Source organism: Orcinus orca, chromosome 2, assembly GCF_937001465.1.
Source record: "Orcinus orca chromosome 2, mOrcOrc1.1, whole genome shotgun sequence".
NCBI classification, from domain to species: domain Eukaryota; kingdom Metazoa; phylum Chordata; class Mammalia; order Artiodactyla; family Delphinidae; genus Orcinus; species Orcinus orca.
In genome coordinates this window covers 650,153-668,367 of record NC_064560.1, presented here as the reverse complement: position 1 = coordinate 668,367, position 18,215 = coordinate 650,153, and the positions used below count along the sequence as shown (strand labels likewise).

Sequence of the window (18,215 nt, the reverse complement as noted above, 5' to 3'; positions counted from 1 at the left end):
TTTTAACCATAAGACGATGTTTTCTACTTTAGGCTCAAAAATAAAAAGCAGAGAAATTTAATGGCAGAAGGTTTTTTCCCCTCCCTCTCTTAACTAACTCATCTTTAACTTTAGTCTGTATTAATTTGTAAACTATTAATTGTGGGTACCAAGTACAGATAATGTTTTTGATTCCCAGTATTTTAAAAATATCTTTTTTCTAAAGTACTGACAATACACAACCCTGCTGAACAGGTACTGTTACATGAGGTTAATTACTCAGGGCTCTGGATTAACACTAAAATGAAAATTTCTGTTGTAAAAATCTTCTATGACATTGAAATGTAGACTCTGAAAAGACTCCAAGAAGTCACAGTATAAAGAGTTATTGTACTATTTATTATAGTATTGTACTATGTGAAGATTTCTCAATGAAGATAATAAATGATAACATAAGATTTAACTCACGTTTATGTATATAGTCTTGTTTTATAATCAACTAAAATGCTTACTGGTTTCAAAAATGTGAGTATGAAGGGCCCCTGACCCACTTCCCACTTCTACTGAGACGTAGAAGGACATAATATGTGTCCTTTCATAAATGTATCCAACTCTGAAAAAGTAGTTTGTTATACATTCCTTGCTATGAATAAATGTGAACAAGGCAGGCAAAGCCTAAGGGTAGACAATTCTCCTTTAATACTGAAATATCCCTGTAATGATAAGCGAGTGACTAATTATCCTGAAATTTAGGTAAGGCAGGAGTTTGGACTCTTGTCAGGGCAGTTTAGTTGCAAGCAAATAGAGAGAGAGGGTATTAGAAATTATGGCTTCTGAAGAACTTATGGTTAAAGAGGATAATTTTCTTCCGTGGCTGAGGTGAAACAGTGAACACAGAACAACATTAGATAAACCAGTTGTGCAGCATTTGCATTGACGTGACGTGATAAAACTGCCTGGTTAACCAGTTTTTTAAAATACTTCTTTTTGTAGGAAGAAGACTTTCAAGAAATGATTAAATCTGCCCAGATAATGGAAAGTCAATATGGTCATCTTTTTGACAAAACTATAGTAAATGATGATCTCACCATGGCCTTCAGTGAGCTTAAAACAACTTTTGACAAACTGGAGACAGATACCCACTGGGTTCCAGTGAGCTGGTTGCATTCGTAACTAAGGGAAATTTCCATAATTATCTTTTCTGTAGAGTGCATGATTAAATCAGTTACCATTTTGGTGGTAGGGTTTTTTAATCTATATCACTGTTAAGATGTGCAGTCTTGGTTAAAATTGATGTGTTGGTTTTCTTTGTATCTTTTTACAGCCTTATTTCAAGCACAGTGTTTGAGTTTAAGGTCCAAAGTCAAAATCTGCACAGTACCGTATCCTCGTTTTCTTGACCGTGTAGCTCTATCTCCAAAATGGGGTTGAACTTTTTAGAGAGACATAGCTGGAGAATGTACACGGGAGTTCAGTGCTTCAGCTGGTCTCCGACGTCATCACTGCCTTGGAGTTTGCATGTCAGCCGCTGAATACGTTCAGTTCACAGTCTTCAGGAGCCAGACATCATCATAGAGGCGCCTGGGCTGGCAGTAAGGCCGCGTCCTCTTACTATTCTGCAAGTGCAACCTTTTTCTTACGTAGACACAACATATTCACAGTTACAGTTTAAGAAGGCCTTATGAGTGCATATATCAGTGACTCAACAAATGTTTAATAAGGGAAGATGGGCTTTTAAAACTTACTATTTATGAAACTAAAAACCTTTCTTTATGGCTTAAGAATGGTGATATCCTGGGGCAAGTAAGGTTACAAAGGACATTTTTATTTGTAAATCCTCAGACAACATTTCTGGACTCACCAGAAATTCTTGAGCCAGTTATCTGGCTTTGGGTTTTCCCAATAAATTATAAGAATGATTCCTATTCTAAAAGTAGGTTTTACTTGTTACCGCTACAGTTAAAGAAAATGTGATCATTTTTCAAATGTGTGCAATTGATCACAATATATTTAAATTGCACTATAAGATATATTTTAGAAAACTTTTCATGTAATGTTATTTCTTCGTCATCAAAATATTTAACACTGGCCAGATACCATCCTAGTCTTGCCATTTTTAAAGAAGTTTAAGAAAGGCTCTTTTGTTGTAAATATTTAGATGGGATCTCTCATTTTTCTTTGATGCTACTCATCTTCAGCGAGTAAATTATACAGCTCAAAATACCAGAAATGTCCATAGTTGTATAAGAGAACATGTCCTCCCATTCTTGCATGCCGTAAGACCCTGTCAATCAGAAATCATTGCATCTGTGACTTTCAAACAGAAAAAACGATATTTTTTGTTGATTTGTAAAGAGAGTTTAGATGTCCTGTTTAAAGAAAAAGAGTGTAGTGAAATTTTATATATTTATGAAATATTTGAAAGGCATATTTTTTTAATTATCAAATGAGGCTATTCATTAAATAAATAGTATGTAAAGACATCATAATTTAAGATAGTTTCATAAGTCAGGGTCAACATTCCATGTAAATATTTGACCTTTATTCATATGCAGATCCACAAGTGTGTTCTGTGTGCACAGTTGATAGCATCACTCACTGAGTTTCCTTCAGACGTGTCAAATTTCATACCTTGATACACACTCACAGCTAAATAGTTAGATAACCAGACATTGTTACTTGACAGCATAATCCAAACAGCAAGGTCTAAGTTAATTAACTAAATAGCAAGCAATTTAGTTTAAAAAGGGGTTGGTGGGTTGCCAGATCTAATATTGAAGCCATACTTTATAGTTGTGTGGCTGGTCTAAGAAAGTACAAATCCTCCTTAGGTGGTTTGGGTAGAATATTCTCTTTGAACATTGACTGAAATTTCCGAAAAATCAGGACTTCCTAGGAAATGAATTATAATTTAGGCAGTCCAAATTCTTTGTTCAGAAATAGTACCTGGTTTGCTTTTTTTCATTTACGGACAATTGCCTCAGTTCGTTCCTGCGGAGGTAGAGATAGTGTAACGTGGTAGAAACGGAGTCCTTTTTGGTGGTGGTGGTGGAGGTGTTATAGAAATATATTTGTCCAGCCTTTCTCCCTTTTTACACGAGAGCTGGGCAGTATTTTTTTAAATAATGAAAAGAGGTACTTCAGCAATTTGAAAAATCTTTTATCGGGTAATATACATACGTGGTCTCGCAAGTGACGTTTACATGGCCACCTTGATGCTTAGAAGGAGATTCAGTTAAAATTTAACGCGGCAGGGCCAACTCCATGGCCTCTGACTAACGTTGCAAAGGGCCCTTGATTCTGTACTTATGCATCCTCAGCTCCCTCTCCAGCAAGGACAGACTAGTTCTTCAGGCAGCTTGCTTCTGAGACAGTGTCAGCCACTATTTGAGAGAACAGGAATATTGGGTTTTTTAAGTCCATGTATTTAAAATCCAAGATCAAGAAGATAATTCCATATTCCCATTATTAACATACTGGAATCTTTTTTTTTTTTTTTTTACCATTATTTTACTTACCAATATAGACGTTATCGATATCTTTAAGGCTGACCTTCCTGGCATTGTGTAATGATTGAATGTATCTAAATTGTAATAATTTAAAATTGACAAACATGTAAAACGAAATTATGTTGTTAAAAGTTTCCTGAAGATAGAGTTTTATTATTTATTTTCTTTTTGACTAGTAAGAGTTTATAAATAAAAGTCATGGAAAACCTTTGAGCTTAATAAAGTATCTTCAAATTATGTGTGTGCTCTCTTGAAGATGCTCTTGCACTTGGCATCTACTTCACTGTTTCCAATGGTGGAAAAAATTGTTTTTTTAATGACACCAAGTGATATATTTGAACTGGCTCTGTCTAAAATTAAATTTCATATTTGTTTCAAACATTAATTGGTTTCATCCAGGTTGTTGGAGAGGTGGACTTCACTAGCCTTGCTCTTACCCACACAGTCCAGCCACTTAAAGCTGTGGAGCAAAGAATGGCATGGTTGGTCCCAGCCCGTCCGTGATGGGGACACCCCGCCCCGCCTCTTTCCGTCAGGCATTGAGCGGCACCCACATCCTCTGCCCCTGTTCCAGGTAGGCGAAGTAGACTTTTCCAGCTCTGCATGTGAGGACAGACTGCCACCTGCTTATACAGACAGGCTGAGTGGCACTGACCTTGCTTAAGCAGCTGAACAAGTTAGCCCAGCTCTGCTTCCACTGAGAGGCTGTAGGATGTAGCAGTTAGGGGCGTGGGATCTGGAGCTGGATTGTTGAGTTCAGATGCTGCCTATTATGAGTTTTATAACCTCATTTAATCTCACTGTCGTTTTCTCACCAGAAAATAATGGAGATAATAAGAGTGCTTACCTCATAGGATTGTTGTGGGCATGAAATGAAAGAATTGATCCGTGTAATGTGCTTGGAACAAAGCCTGGGCTAGAAGTGCTCACTGATGGTAAGCTCGCTTCACAACGGTCACTCTCACGTCACACAGTTTAAAAGTAGCTGCATAAATATTCTTAAATGCTCCACACAAACAGTTCTCCTATTAGTAAATTCACAGGAAGCTTCCTAAATAATTTCTATGACCAGCTTTATCGTTTTATAAAAATACCATTACTTCCAAATGATACATCCAAAATTCACTGGCTGATTCTCAACAGGAAAGTGAACCAATTTCTATTTGCAACCACTAGTATGGAATATAACTGATATCAGCTGAAAGAAATGTCCCTTAATTGTATCCCAACCCTTTCTTCTGCTACCGCACTTCCTTTCCAAATGGGTGCTCACTTACACTTCAGCTTCTGGGGGGCAGGGAATACTTTTACTTTTATAACAGCTGTCTTATTCACATACACCTACCTGGGCCCCCTCGCTGCCAGACCAAACTGTCCTTCCTAACGTCAGACATCTGTATGATTTGTCTGCGATTTCATTGAGTCCTTACAGCTGCCTTGTATGGGAGTGGTAGCTTCGTATTTTACAGTTGAGAAAACCAAGGTGCTGGCTTCCATACCTGGCCCAAGGTGACAGGTGACGAGTAAGGAATCGGGGCTTGAACAGTGGTCAGGCTTCCTCCAATCCCACACTGTTTCACTGCATTGTGCTTCCTGGTGGTGCTAGAACTTGAGCCAGTTCTGGAAACAGGTGAGATTTGGTCATTAGGGGAGTGATTGTTCATCCTTTTGATGCACAGCAGTTTACAAAGAGTTTTCTCAGAACACTGTTGCGTTAGTCAGATATAACTTGATTTATCTACGTCTGTATAGTGGGCTGATCTTCAAACAGTGGCTATTATCAAAAACATACAAAAAACTTAGCATAATATGCAGTATTTCTATTTTGTCTGTTTGAGTACCAGTCCTTAGTGATGAATCATGATTGGTCTAATCAATCACGACTATCCCCTCTTTGCAAGGATGGTTCTGAGTTGGTCATGCCACCCACTTCGAGGTAATGTCTGTCATAGGAGCTATGAGTAAGAGCTGTTTCCCTGATTTAAACAACTGCATGAGGTGAAAACCTTTTATGCCCCTGCCCCCATGCTTCCTGTTTGAGATGCTTGTTATGTTGAGGTGCTTGCAAAGATGACAGCCATAACCCTAACCCTAAACCAATGGATGACTAAGGCCAATCTATAGATGACTGAGTAGAAAAAGGAAAAGATCCTCAATCCATAACGTCACTGAGGTGCTGAAAAAAATCCTGGGACCTCCTTCCTCTAATTACTGAAAAAACAATGTTCTTTTACGCTCTGTTGGTGAGAATGTAAATTGGGGCAGCGGCTATGGAAAACAGTATGGCAGTTCCTAAAAAAAACTAAAAGTAGAACTACCGTATGACCCAGCAATTCTACTGCTGGGTACATATCTGAAGAAAATGGAATCACTATTTTGAAAAGAGATCTGCACTCCCACGTCCCACGTTCACTGCAACATTATTCACAACAGCTGAGACAAGGAAACAGCAAGTGTCCCTCAACAGATGAATGAAGAATGGGAGGATGTGCACACACACACACACATACACGAAGATTATTCAACAGTTAAAAATAAGGAAATTCTGCCTTTTGTGACAACGTGGATGTATCTTGAGGGCATTATTCTAACTAAAATAAGTCAGAGAAAGACAAATAACTATATGTTATCACTTATATATGGCATCTACAAAAGCTGAACTAGAAATAGAAAATAGAATGGTAGTTACCAGGAGTTGGAGGGAAAAGGGGGAGGTTGGTCAAAAGGTACAAGCTTCCAGTTATGAGATGAATAAGTTCTGGGGATGTGATGGTACAACATGGTGACTTTAGTTAACAACACTGTGTAACATGCTTGAAAGTAGCTAAAAGAGTTATCAACAGACACACACACAAGGTAATTATGTGAGGTGATGGAAGTGTTAAATAACCTTGTTGTGGTAATCATTTCATCATATATACATGCATCAAATCATCACACTGTACACCTTAAACTTACACAATGTTAATTATATCAATAAAACTGGAAAAGATGTTCTATTAAAAAGTGTTAATATTTAGCTGTTGTTTACTTGCTGCTGGAAGCATTCCTAATAGAAAGCAGTATGCATGACAACCTAGGCCACTCCCAGTATCTACGTTCACTTTCCAAAAGTGTCACGTGCCTTGCAATGATGCACTGAGCTTTAAAACATTCTGGAACTTGTAGCAAAAACTAAAGCAAGAGATCCCATTTAAATTTTATTTTTCTTGGGTTCCATGTTTTTTTCCTCCACAACATGGATAAAATTTAAGTTTGGGGAAAGTTGTTCATATGTTTTTGAGTTTCCAAATTTATCATGGTTGTGAGTCTGCCATTTTGGACAAAGTAATACCTCTTTAAGTGTTTAATCTGACCTGGGCATTAGTAATACCTAAAGGCTCAATTCATTGGGCTCCTGCTCTGTGCCTTGGCACTCTGCTAGTTAGTAGTAGGTGAGCTGTTTGTGATCACTGGCTCCACTTAAACGGAGAAAAGACCTAAATAGCAATATGTTTACATAACAATGGCTACAAAATGTAATTACTGTACATGTCAATGAAGAGCTATATAACATAAAGTAATAACTTAGGGAAATACATTGCTCTTAGGAATCTAGAAGATACCAAAACAACTGAGGATGAAAGAAAGAAGGAAGAAATATAAACGTGCTTAAATATTAGTTAAATTTTTAAAAAGTATTTGAAGGCAGTCATCTGTGGAATTGAAAGTAAATACAAAGAGGAATCAGAAAGAGACTCCATTAAATGAGATGACAGAAACAAGGCCAGATGGGTCTCTTATTACAGATCTAAATGCCGTGAACTCATGTATTGAGACCATTTTTCAACTACATCAAAAATGGACATCAACCATATTCTTCAAGGAGAGAAAGATTTAAAGTAAGAGGATTGACAAAAATAAGCCAGGCAGATGCAAACAAAAAGAAAGCAAAATAAATAAATAAAATAAAACAGAAGGCACAATAATAATATCAAAATTGAGTTCAGTGTTTATCAGTTGGGTCAAAAAGTCATTCTTCAGTAATCAGTGGTATAAGTCACAGAAGGAGGAACATCGAAGACACAGGGTAAAACCTTGAGAAGTGCAGTCAATAAAACCATCTTATTTGATAATCTTTAAAATACTTCTCTTAGACCTTGAAGAAAATTGTTATAGAAGGTCCATATATCACAATTCCTCAGCCAATCTCATAGCCATGGAAAGAATGCTTTTTCCTGCAAACTGAAATTATACCTTCTATTCAAGAGCCACACTGAGCATTTATAAAACCCAGTCCTCAAGTAAGCTACAAGAAAAACCTCATTAAATTCCAAAATATTTAAATACTTCAAATTACATCTAGTGACCACAGTCCAATAGAACTAAAAATGAATAACAAGTAAACACCAAAAAAAGACCTCTTAGAAAAACTCAAAATTTAAAAAAGTATTCTGATCATGGACTAAAAATAAAATTGTAGATTATTCAGAAAATAACAATGTAACTATCAGAATCTATGCACTAGGACTAACAAACTGAGCTCAGGAAAACTTGTTGCCTTAAAAGCTTTTCAAAGGAAAGAAAAATAAAAATAAACACGGGCTCGAGCAGCTCCGGAAAGAATAACACGAGTGGTATTTTGGCTAGGTTGTAATATACACTGACTTTTCCAGGAATGCGCTACCATGTAAATCAAAGGAAGATAGTATTTCATTTTTTCAGAAGTTTACCAAGAGTTTTTCACTATTTTGGAACATCATGCCACTAATGGAAATACCACTCATGCTGTCAGTCTCCAACATTGCATGTCAGGACACACCCATGCCACGATGTGTGAACCTACCCCATGCACGTGATCACTGCTGTCTTTGGGGAACTGCTGCTTGAGCATTTACATCTCACGATGTGAGCTATTTTACTTTCCATTGCTCTCCTTTTCCTTCTCCCTTATATTACACTGGGGTTCCATTTTATTATTTTATTTTGCTGCACCGCGCGGCACGCAGGATCTTAGCTCCCCAACCAGGGATCAAACCCGTGCCCCCTGCAGTGGAAGCGTGGATTCTCAACCACTGGACTGCCAGGGAAGTCCCTGGGGTTTCTTTTTAACTGTGCAGACTACACTATATCTGTGGATTTCATTTCAAGATAGCAGAAGGGACGTCACAAAAATCTCTCTTATAGGAAGAGACCACTGAGTATGATAGGAGTGATTATTGCTGCTTCAGATGGATGGCTATTCAAATCCCATCTATTTTGCACCCTTTGAGCTGTACTGCTCATCCTGTTTTAATATTATGCTTTGATATGATTAATATGTGACTGAGCATCAAGTACTATCCTTGGGGATACTGCTGCAGAAGAAAATAGCTTTAAAGTTGATAATATTTTCCAAGAACATACAATGAGATTATATGAGAGTAGACATTACTGCAGACCCAAATACTAAATTGAAAGATCACAGACTCTCCCAGAACATAATTTTAATAGCATAAGGATGAAAATTGAGAAAAATTGTGAGACATGGCAAGCAAATCCAAAGGGAGGAGGTCAAGATGGCAGAGTAGGAGGACACAGAGCTAACCTCTCCCCATGAACACATCAAAATGCAGTTACATGTGGTGCAGTTCTCCCTGAAAACGAACTGGAGTCTGGCAGAAAGACTCCTGTGCAACCAAGGCTGTAAGAAAGATCCACACAGAATTGGGTAGGAAGGAAAGAGAAGCGATCGGATCGGAACCTGTGCCCCTGGAAGGGGACCCAGAAGAAGAGGGGTATTACATGGGCAAAGATTCCCCCTGGGGAACGAGGGCTTCAAGCCACGTATTCTGCACCCCAGCCCTGGGGTCTGACACTGAAAAGACGAATCACCTTAGCTGGTTTGAAAATCAGTGGGACTAACAGAAGGGCTGTAAGAAACCTAGACTCCGCTTGTGAGGAGAGTGCACAGACTTGCTTACTCCTGAAACAAAGCGGAGAGAGCAGATTGAAACTGTATGGGACTCTGGCCAGTTTCCCACAACCACCCTGCAGCATACCCCAGCCTGAGCCAAGCGCCCACTCAGGGCCCATTTGCTCTGGGACACAGCTCCACACTAGGATGACAGCAGCCGTGGAGGAGAGGAGTGCTCAGTTGTGAGGGATGGAAATGGCTTGGACCTGGAATGGCTTCTGAATGAGGCAGGGACAGCCATTACTGGTGCTTACAGAGAGGTCCAAGACTCTGGGGCCAGGACTGCCACAGTCCGTACCGTGATCCACACCAGTCACCCACTCCAGCCCCTCTTGCTCCAATGCTGCTCCCCTCTAGGGCGAGGGTGCTGGTGCTAGGAGACAGGAGAATACACACTTGACAGAACAAAGTCAGCTCGGACCTGAGCCTCAGGACTTCTGTTTCAGCAACTTGGGACCTGGACAACCTTGCAATAGAGTGATGTTGGCCACTGACCAGAGGAGAAGCCCTGGGACAAACGCCTGGCCATGGCTCTAGGCTGTCCATCTCCAGTCCCAACTCTTACCAAGGAGACAGGTGCCAGCACACCCTGGAGGAAGCATGACTGGTGCTCACATCAGATCCAGCTCTCCCGCCAAAGCTACAGGGCATATGCAACTGTACAGGGATGCTCCCATATGGGGACATCCCTTCAAGGCTGGAATAGGTAACTATTTGACCTAAATTCATAGACAACAGAGAAAGATGAGCAAAATGAGAAGACAGAGGAATTTGTTTCAGTTGAAAGAACAAGAGAAAACCCCGGGAAAAAAAACGAATGAAACAGAAATAAAATTTACCAGATAAAGAGTTCAAAGCATTAGCAGTAAGAATGCTAACTAAATTAAGGAAAAGAATAGATGAACGCAGTGAGAACTTTAACAAGGTGCTAGAAAATGTAAAAAAGAACCAGTCATAAATGAAGAATATAATAACAAATGAAAAACACACTAGAGGGAATTAACAGGAGACTAGGTGATAGAGAAGAATGCACAAGTGATCTGGAAGACAAAGTAATGTAAATTATCCAATCAGAACAGCAAAAAGAAAAACAAATTAAAAGAAAAATGAGAACAGTTTGAGGGACCTCCGGGACACCATCGAGTGTACCAACATTCACATTATAGGGGCCCCAGAAGGAGAAGAGAGAGAGAAAGGGGTCAAAAATGTATCTGATGAAATTAGGTTGAAAACATCCAAAACCTGAAGAAGGAAACAGATGTCCAGGTACAGGAAGCACAGAGGGTACCAAACAAGGTGACTGCAAACACATTCACACCAAGACATGTCATAATTAAAGTGGCAAAAGTTAAAGAGAGATTCTAAAATCACCAAGAGAAAAACAAAGAGTTATATGCAAGGGAACCCCCATAGGCTATCGGCTTTTTATGCAGAAACTTTGCAGACCAGAAGGGAGTGGCAAGATATATTTAAAGTGCTGAAAGGGAAAACCCTGCAACCTAGGATACCCTACAGAGCAAGATAATCACTTAGAATAGGAGAGAGAAAGAATTTCTCAGACAAGCAAAATCTAAAAGAGTTCATAAATAGTAAACCTACCCTAAAAGAAATGTTAAAGGTTCTTCTCCGTGTAGAAAAGAAAAGGTTACAAGAAGAAGTAAGTATCTGTAGAAAAGGAAAAATCCCAGGAGTAAAGGCAAAGAATCAACAACTTAAATAAGCTAGTATGAAGATTAAAAGAAGTGTAAAATCATCTAAAACTACAATAAATAGTGAAGGGATAAACATGAAGATGTAAAATATGACATCAAAAACACAAAATGTGGGAAAGGGGAGTAAAAAATGAAGATCTTTTAGAATGTGTTTGAACTTAAGTGACTACCAGTTTAAAACAAGTAGATATAGTTCCAGTCAACATATATGAACTCTTTGGTAACCACAAATCAAAAACCCGTAATAGATACACAAAAACTGGGGAAAAAATGGAACGCAAGCATGCCACTAAAGAAAATATCAAACCATGAGGGAAGAAACAAAAAGAAGAAAAGAACAGAGAACTACAAAAGCAACCAGAAAACAAATAAAATGGTAATAAGTACATACTTATCAATAATCACTTTACGTATCAATTAAAATGCTCCAGTTAAAAGACATAGGGTGGCAGATTGGATTTTAAAAAAGACCCATATACTGCTTTCAAAAGTCTCACTTCAGAGCTAAAGACACACACATACTGAAAGTGAGGGGAAGGAAAAAGGTATTTCATGGAAATGGAAACAGAAGGAAAGCAGGGATAGCTATACTCCTATTATACAAAATAGACCTCAAAACAAAGTCTATAACAAAAGCCAAAGAACGGCACTATATAAAAGTATCAATACAAAAAGAGGATATCACAGTCATTAACATATATGCACCCAATACAGGAGTACCTAAATACATAAAGAAAATATTAACAGACATAAAGGGAGAAATTTACAATAAAACAATAATAGTAGGGGACTGTAACCCCCCACTTACATCAGTGGACAGATCATTCAGACAGAAAATCAATAAGGCAAAATTTGTCTTAAATGACACAATAGACCAGTTGGACTTTATAGATATCTACAGGACATCTCATTCCAAAACAGCAGATTACACATTCTTTTCAAGTGCACATAGAAAGTTCTCCATGACAGACCACCTGCTAGGCCATAAAATAAGTCTCAACAAATTTAAGAAGATAGAAATTACATCAAGCATTTTTTCCAACCTCAGTGGTATGAAAGTAGAAATCAACTACAGAAAGAAAAATGAGAAAAACACAAACATGTGGGGACTAAACAACATGCTACTAAAAAACCAATGGGTCAATGAAGAGAGAAAGCAGAAAATACCTTGAGACAAATGAAAATGGAAACAACACTCCAAAATCTATGAGATGCAGCAAAAGCAGTTCTAAGAGGGAAGTTTATAGCCACACAAGCCAACATCAAGAAATAAGAGAAATCTCAAATAACCTAATCTACCAGTTAAAGGAAGTGGAAAAAGAACAAGCAAAGCTCAAAGTCAGCAGAAGGAAGGAAATAATAAATATCAGAGAGGAAATTAAAAAATAGAGAACAACAACTACAAAAAAGATCAATGAAATTGAGCTGTTTTTTTTTGAAAAAATAAACAAGAAAAAATTGATAAGACTTTAGCCATGCTCATCAAGAAAAAGAGAGGACCCAAACAAATTAAATAAGAAATGAAAGGAGAGAAATAACAACTGATACCACAAAGATTCAAAAAAAAGCGTAAGAAAATACTATGAACAGTTATTTGCCAAAAAAAAATTGGACAACCTAGAAGAAATGGACAAATTCCTAGAAACATACAACCTCCCAGACTGAATAAGGAAAAAAGACAATCTGAACAGTCTGATCACTAGTAGTGAAATTGAATTTGTATTTAAAAAAAACCTCCCAGCAACCAAAAGTCCAGGACCAGATGGCTTCACAGGAGAATTCGACCAAACATATAAACAACTAATACCTATTCTTCTGAAACTATTCCAAAAAAAATAGAGCAGAATACTCCCTAATTTATTCTACAAGGCCATCATTACCCTAATACCAAAACCAGACAAAGACATGAAAGAAAGAAGAAAGGAAGAAAGATTAAAGAAAGTTATTACAGGCCAGTATCTCTAATAAATACAGATACAAAAAATTCTCAAGAAAACATTAGCAAAACAAATTCAACAATATATAAAAAGGATCATACACCATGATTGAATGGGATTTATTCAGACACGCAACGATAGTTCAGTATCTGCAAATCAGTGTGATACACCTCATTAACAAAGTGAAGAATAAAATCATATGCTCATCTTAATAGATGCAGAAAAAGCTTTTGACAAAATTCAACATCCATTTATGATTAAAACTCTCAAGAAAGTGAGTATAGAGGAACATAACCCAACAGAATAAAGGCCATATATGGCAAGCCCATTGCTAACATCATACTCAATGGTGAAAACTCGAAAGCATTTCCTCTAAGATCAGGAACAAGACAAGGATGCCCACTCTCACCACTTTTATTTATCATAGTACTGCAAGTCCTAGCCATGGACATCAGACAAGAAAAAGAAATAAAAGGCATCCAGATTGGAAGGGAAGATGAAAAACCATCACTGTTTGCAGATGACGTGATACTATATATAGAAAACCCTAAAGTCTCCACCAAAAAAAATATTAGAACTAATCAATGAATTCAATAAAGTTGCAGATTACAAGTTTAATATATAGACATACATTATATTCTATACACTATTAATGAACTACCAGAAAGAGAAAACAAGAAAAGTCCCATTTAAAATTGCATCAAAAAGAATAAAGTATCTAGAAATAAACTTAACCAAGGAGGTGAAAGACCTATACTCTGAAAATTATAAACCATTGATGAAGGAAACTGAAGATAATACAAAGAAATGGAAAGATATCCTGTGTTCATGGATTGGAATAATTAATATAGTTAAAATGTCCATATTACGCAAAGCAATCTACAAATTTATACAAACCCTATCAAAATACCCATTACATTTTTCACTAGAACTGGAACAAATAATTCTAAAAGTTTTATGGAACCACAAAAAACCCCAATGAGTCAAAACAATCTTCAGAAAAAAGAACAAAGCTTTTTTGTTTTGAGTGCAGGTATCATGTACTCTGACTATACCACAAAGCTACAGTAATCAAAACAGCATGGTACTAACACAAAAATGGGCACATAGATCAATGGAACAGAATAGAGAGCCCAGAAATAAACCTATGCACTTACAGTCAACTAATCCACAACAAAGGAGATATATAACGGAGAAAAGACAGTCTCTCCAATAAGCAGTGCTGGGAAGACTGGACAGCTACATGTAAAAGAGTGAAATTAGAACATTTCCTCACACCATATACAAAAACAAACTCAAAATGGATTAAAGACCTAAATGTAAGACCTGAAACCCTAAAACTCCTACAAGAAAACATAGGGAGACACTGTATAACATAAATCATAGCAATATTTTTTTGGATCTGTCTCCTAAGGTAAAAGAAACAAAAGCAAAAATAAATAGGGGGCTTCCCTGGTGGCACAGTGGTTGAGAGTCCGCCTGCCGATGCAGGGGACATGGGTTCGTGCCCTGGTCCGGGAAGATCCCACATGCCGTGGAGTGGCTGGGCCCGTGAGCCATGGCCACTGAGCCTGCACGTCTGGAGCCTGTGCTCCGCAACGGGAGAGGCCACAGCAGTGAGAGGCCCGTGTACCGCAAAATAAATAAATGAACAAATAGGACCTAATTAAACTTAAAAGCTTCTGCACAGCAAAGGAAGTTTTCAACAAAACAAATAGACAACCTACTGAATGAGAAAAAATATTTGCAAGTGATATGAGTGATAAGGGGTTAATATCCAAAATATATAAACAGCTCATAAAACTCAATATCAAAAAAACAACCCAATTAAAAGATGGGCAGAAGAGCTGAATAGACAGTCTTACAAAGAAGATACACAGTCGGCCAATAGGCATATGAAAAGATGCTCAACATTGCTAATCATCGGAGAAAGGCAAATCAAAATCACAGTTAGATATCATCTCACATCTGTCAGAATAGTTGTCATCAAAAAGAACACAAATAACAAATGTTGGCGAGAATATGGAGAAAAGGGAACCCTAGTACACAGTTGGTGGGAATGTAAGTTAGTGTAGTAGCCGCTATGGAAAACAGTATAGAGATTCAAAAAACTGAAAATAGAACTACCATATGATCCAGCAATTGCACTCTTAGGTATATAGCCAAAGAAAATGAAAACACTAATTCAAAAAAATATATGCACCCCAATTTTCATAGCATTATTTACAATAACCAAGATATGGAAGCAACCTTCATGACCATCAACAGATAAATAAAAAGAATGAAATTCTGCCATTGGTAACAACATGGATGGACCTAGAGTGTATTACACTTAGTGAAATAGGTCAGAAAGAGAAAGTCAAATACTGTGTGTTATCACTTGTATGTGGGATCTAAACAATAAAACGAATGACCACAACAAAACTGAAGTAAACTCAGGTATAGAGAACAGGCTGGTTGTTACTAGTGGGCAGATGGAGCGGGTGAGAAGCAGGAGGCGGGTAGGGGATGGAAAGGTACAAACTGCTATGTACAAAGTGGATAGGCTACAGGGTGGTATTGTACAGAACAGGGAAATATAACCATTATTTTGTAGTGACTTTAAATGGAGTATAGCTATAAAAATGTTGAGCTGCTATGTTGTACACTTAAAACTAATATGATGTTGTAAATCAACTATATTTTAATTTAAAAAAAAGGAAAGTAGATCCAGGAGATCTAGTATCCATGTAGTACAATTTCTCATTAGGAGAAAATTAAGCTAAAAACATGAAAATAAGCAATATATTTACCTAAATTGAAGATAGAATCACTTTAAAGTTCTAAGTACTTCTTTCATAAATTTGTGAACCTCAGCAATAGAAAGAGTCCCATAGCATGATACAGTGGGGGAAAGAGAGAGAGAGAGATTACCTAGAAGGAACTGAAAAACCTGCTGGGCATCCAATGTCTCATGTGCAATAGGATATTAGATAACAAAGGCACAGCAAGTACTGTGGGGAAATGAGTATAAGTCTAGAATTCTATAACCAGCTAGACTATCATTCAAGAGTGGCAGTAGGGCTTCCCTGGTGGCGCAGTGGTTGAGAGTCCGCCTGCCGATGCAGGGGGCACGGGTTCGTGCCCCGGTCTGGGAAGATCCCACATGCCGCGGAGCGGCTGGGCCCGTGAGCCATGGCCGCTGAGCCTGCGCGTCCGGAGCCTGTGCTCCGCAATGCAATGGGAGAGGCCACAACAGTGAGAGGCTCGCGTACCACAAAAAAAAAAAAAAAAAAAAGACACAGAGTGGCAATAAAACAGACTCACTTAGGCATACAAGGATGTAGCCAGTTTTGCCACCCTTACATTCTTCCTGGAAGAAAAGACTCAAAGATGTACTCCAGCAATGAAAATGAATTTATGAAAGAGGAAGTTATGAATAAAACCAAGAGTGGTAGGTAAAAGAATCATCAAAACTTACAATAATACATGTAAAGTATTTGGATTTAAGTCACTCCTACATCACTTCTTAGCTATGTTACCTCATTCAAATTACTCATCCTCCCTGCACCTTCATTTCCTTATCTATAAAGCAGAAGTAATAGTAACAGGACAACGCAGTAGGGTTCGTTGAGATGTTTTACATAAAGCCCCCAGTACAGTATTTGTATCTGGTTAATGTTCAATAGATATTAGCTATTATTTTATAGTGGTGGGCTTCAAGTTGCTAAAACACTTTTGCAGGGCAATTTTGCAGTTCACTTGGCCCTAGACCAAACAGTTTCATTTGCAAACTCATATTTGTACAGGAATGTCAAATGCAGCAGAATTTATTTTGGAAAAATTATAATCAGTCTGACTATTAGCAGTGAGAGAATGATATACCATTGTAAAATATAGTTTTGACCACTATGGTACTGTTGTAAAATACGAGGTGGTTCTTTTTGTATTATTTTATTATAATGTGCATATTAATAATGTGTATATATTGACCTGAAAGGATGTTACATCCTTGTATGTAAAGGTATATAAAAAATGGTATGAAGGTGCCAAACCAACTGTTAATGTGGTCCACCTGGGGAGAGTGGCGGTACTGAGAAGTCTCGCTTTTTAGTACATACCTTTTTATATTATTTGAATTGTTTTTTATTTAGCACGTCGTGCTTTTGTAGTTCAATTTTGTTTTTTGTTTTTGCGGTACGCTGGCCTCTCACTGTTGTGGCCTCTCCCGTTGCGGAGCACAGGCTCCGGACGTGCAGGCTCAGCGGCCATGGCTCACGGGCCCAGCCGCTCCGCGGCATGTGGGATCTTCCCGGACCAGGGCACGAACCCGTGTCCCCTGCATCAGCAGGCGGACTCTCAACCACTGTGCCACCAGGGAAGCCCAGGTTTGCAGTTTCTTAAGTGAAACATACTTCTGTTACACAACGCAGCTATTCTACTCCTAGATATTCACCAAAGAAAAACAAAAGCGTAAGTTCACATAAAAACTTGTACACAAATGTCCGTGTCAGCATGATTTGAAATAGCCCCAAACTGGAAATAACCTAAACGCCTATCAACAGGCAAAAAGGATAAGCAAATTATGGTTTATCCATTCAATGGAATAGAACTCCACAATAAAAAAGAATAAGCTAATGAGACATGCAGCAATATGGATGAATCTCAAGATGGTTTTGGTGAATAAAAGAAGCTAGACAAGAGAACATATTGTATGGTTTCATTATAGAAAATTTTAGAAAATTCAGGGTAATCTATAATGACAGAAAGCAGGTCAGTGATTGCCAGGCTGAGGAGAAGGAAGAGAGGAATTACCAGGGGCTGCAAGGAAACTTCGGGGGATAATGGCTACGTTTGTTATTTTCATTATGGTAATGACTTCAAAACTGATCAAACTATGCACTTTAAGCATCATGCAGTTTCTTGTACCTAAATGTTACCTCAATAAAGTTGTAAAAAAATAAGAGAGACGAATTCCAAATTCTGAAATTAAAAGAAACCCCACAGATAGAGAACTGACTCCCAGGCATCAGTAATACAAAGCAAGATAAAAACAAGCCAGTTCTTGTATGAAAAGGCTTTCATGATCTGTACCTGGCTGGATTTTGACCTTCATTTCCATCCTTGGTCTCTCCAGCACCTTATGCATATGTCTATCAGCAAT

At 38.0% G+C, this 18,215-nt stretch overlaps 2 protein-coding genes across 7 annotated transcripts in view; both read left to right on the top strand.

Annotated features, from left to right (window-relative positions):
- Positions 1-3,725, top strand: part of MPP7 (MAGUK p55 scaffold protein 7) — a 251,755-nt gene extending 248,030 nt beyond the window's left edge. For all 6 annotated transcript variants that reach the window (XM_049705343.1, XM_033403528.2, XM_049705340.1 and 3 more), the window contains one exon: positions 973-3,725. In XM_049705343.1, the coding sequence (XP_049561300.1) occupies positions 973-1,152 (180 nt within the window). In that variant the 3' untranslated portion in view covers positions 1,153-3,725. The remainder of the gene's footprint in view (positions 1-972) is intronic.
- A 149-nt stretch (positions 3,726-3,874) lies between these two features.
- ODAD2 (outer dynein arm docking complex subunit 2) overlaps positions 3,875-18,215 on the top strand; it is a 303,897-nt gene continuing 289,556 nt past the window's right edge. Inside the window, exons 1-2 of the mRNA XM_049705317.1 lie at positions 3,875-4,062; positions 4,307-4,423. The gene's annotated coding sequence lies outside the window, so the exon portion shown is untranslated. The remainder of the gene's footprint in view (positions 4,063-4,306; positions 4,424-18,215) is intronic.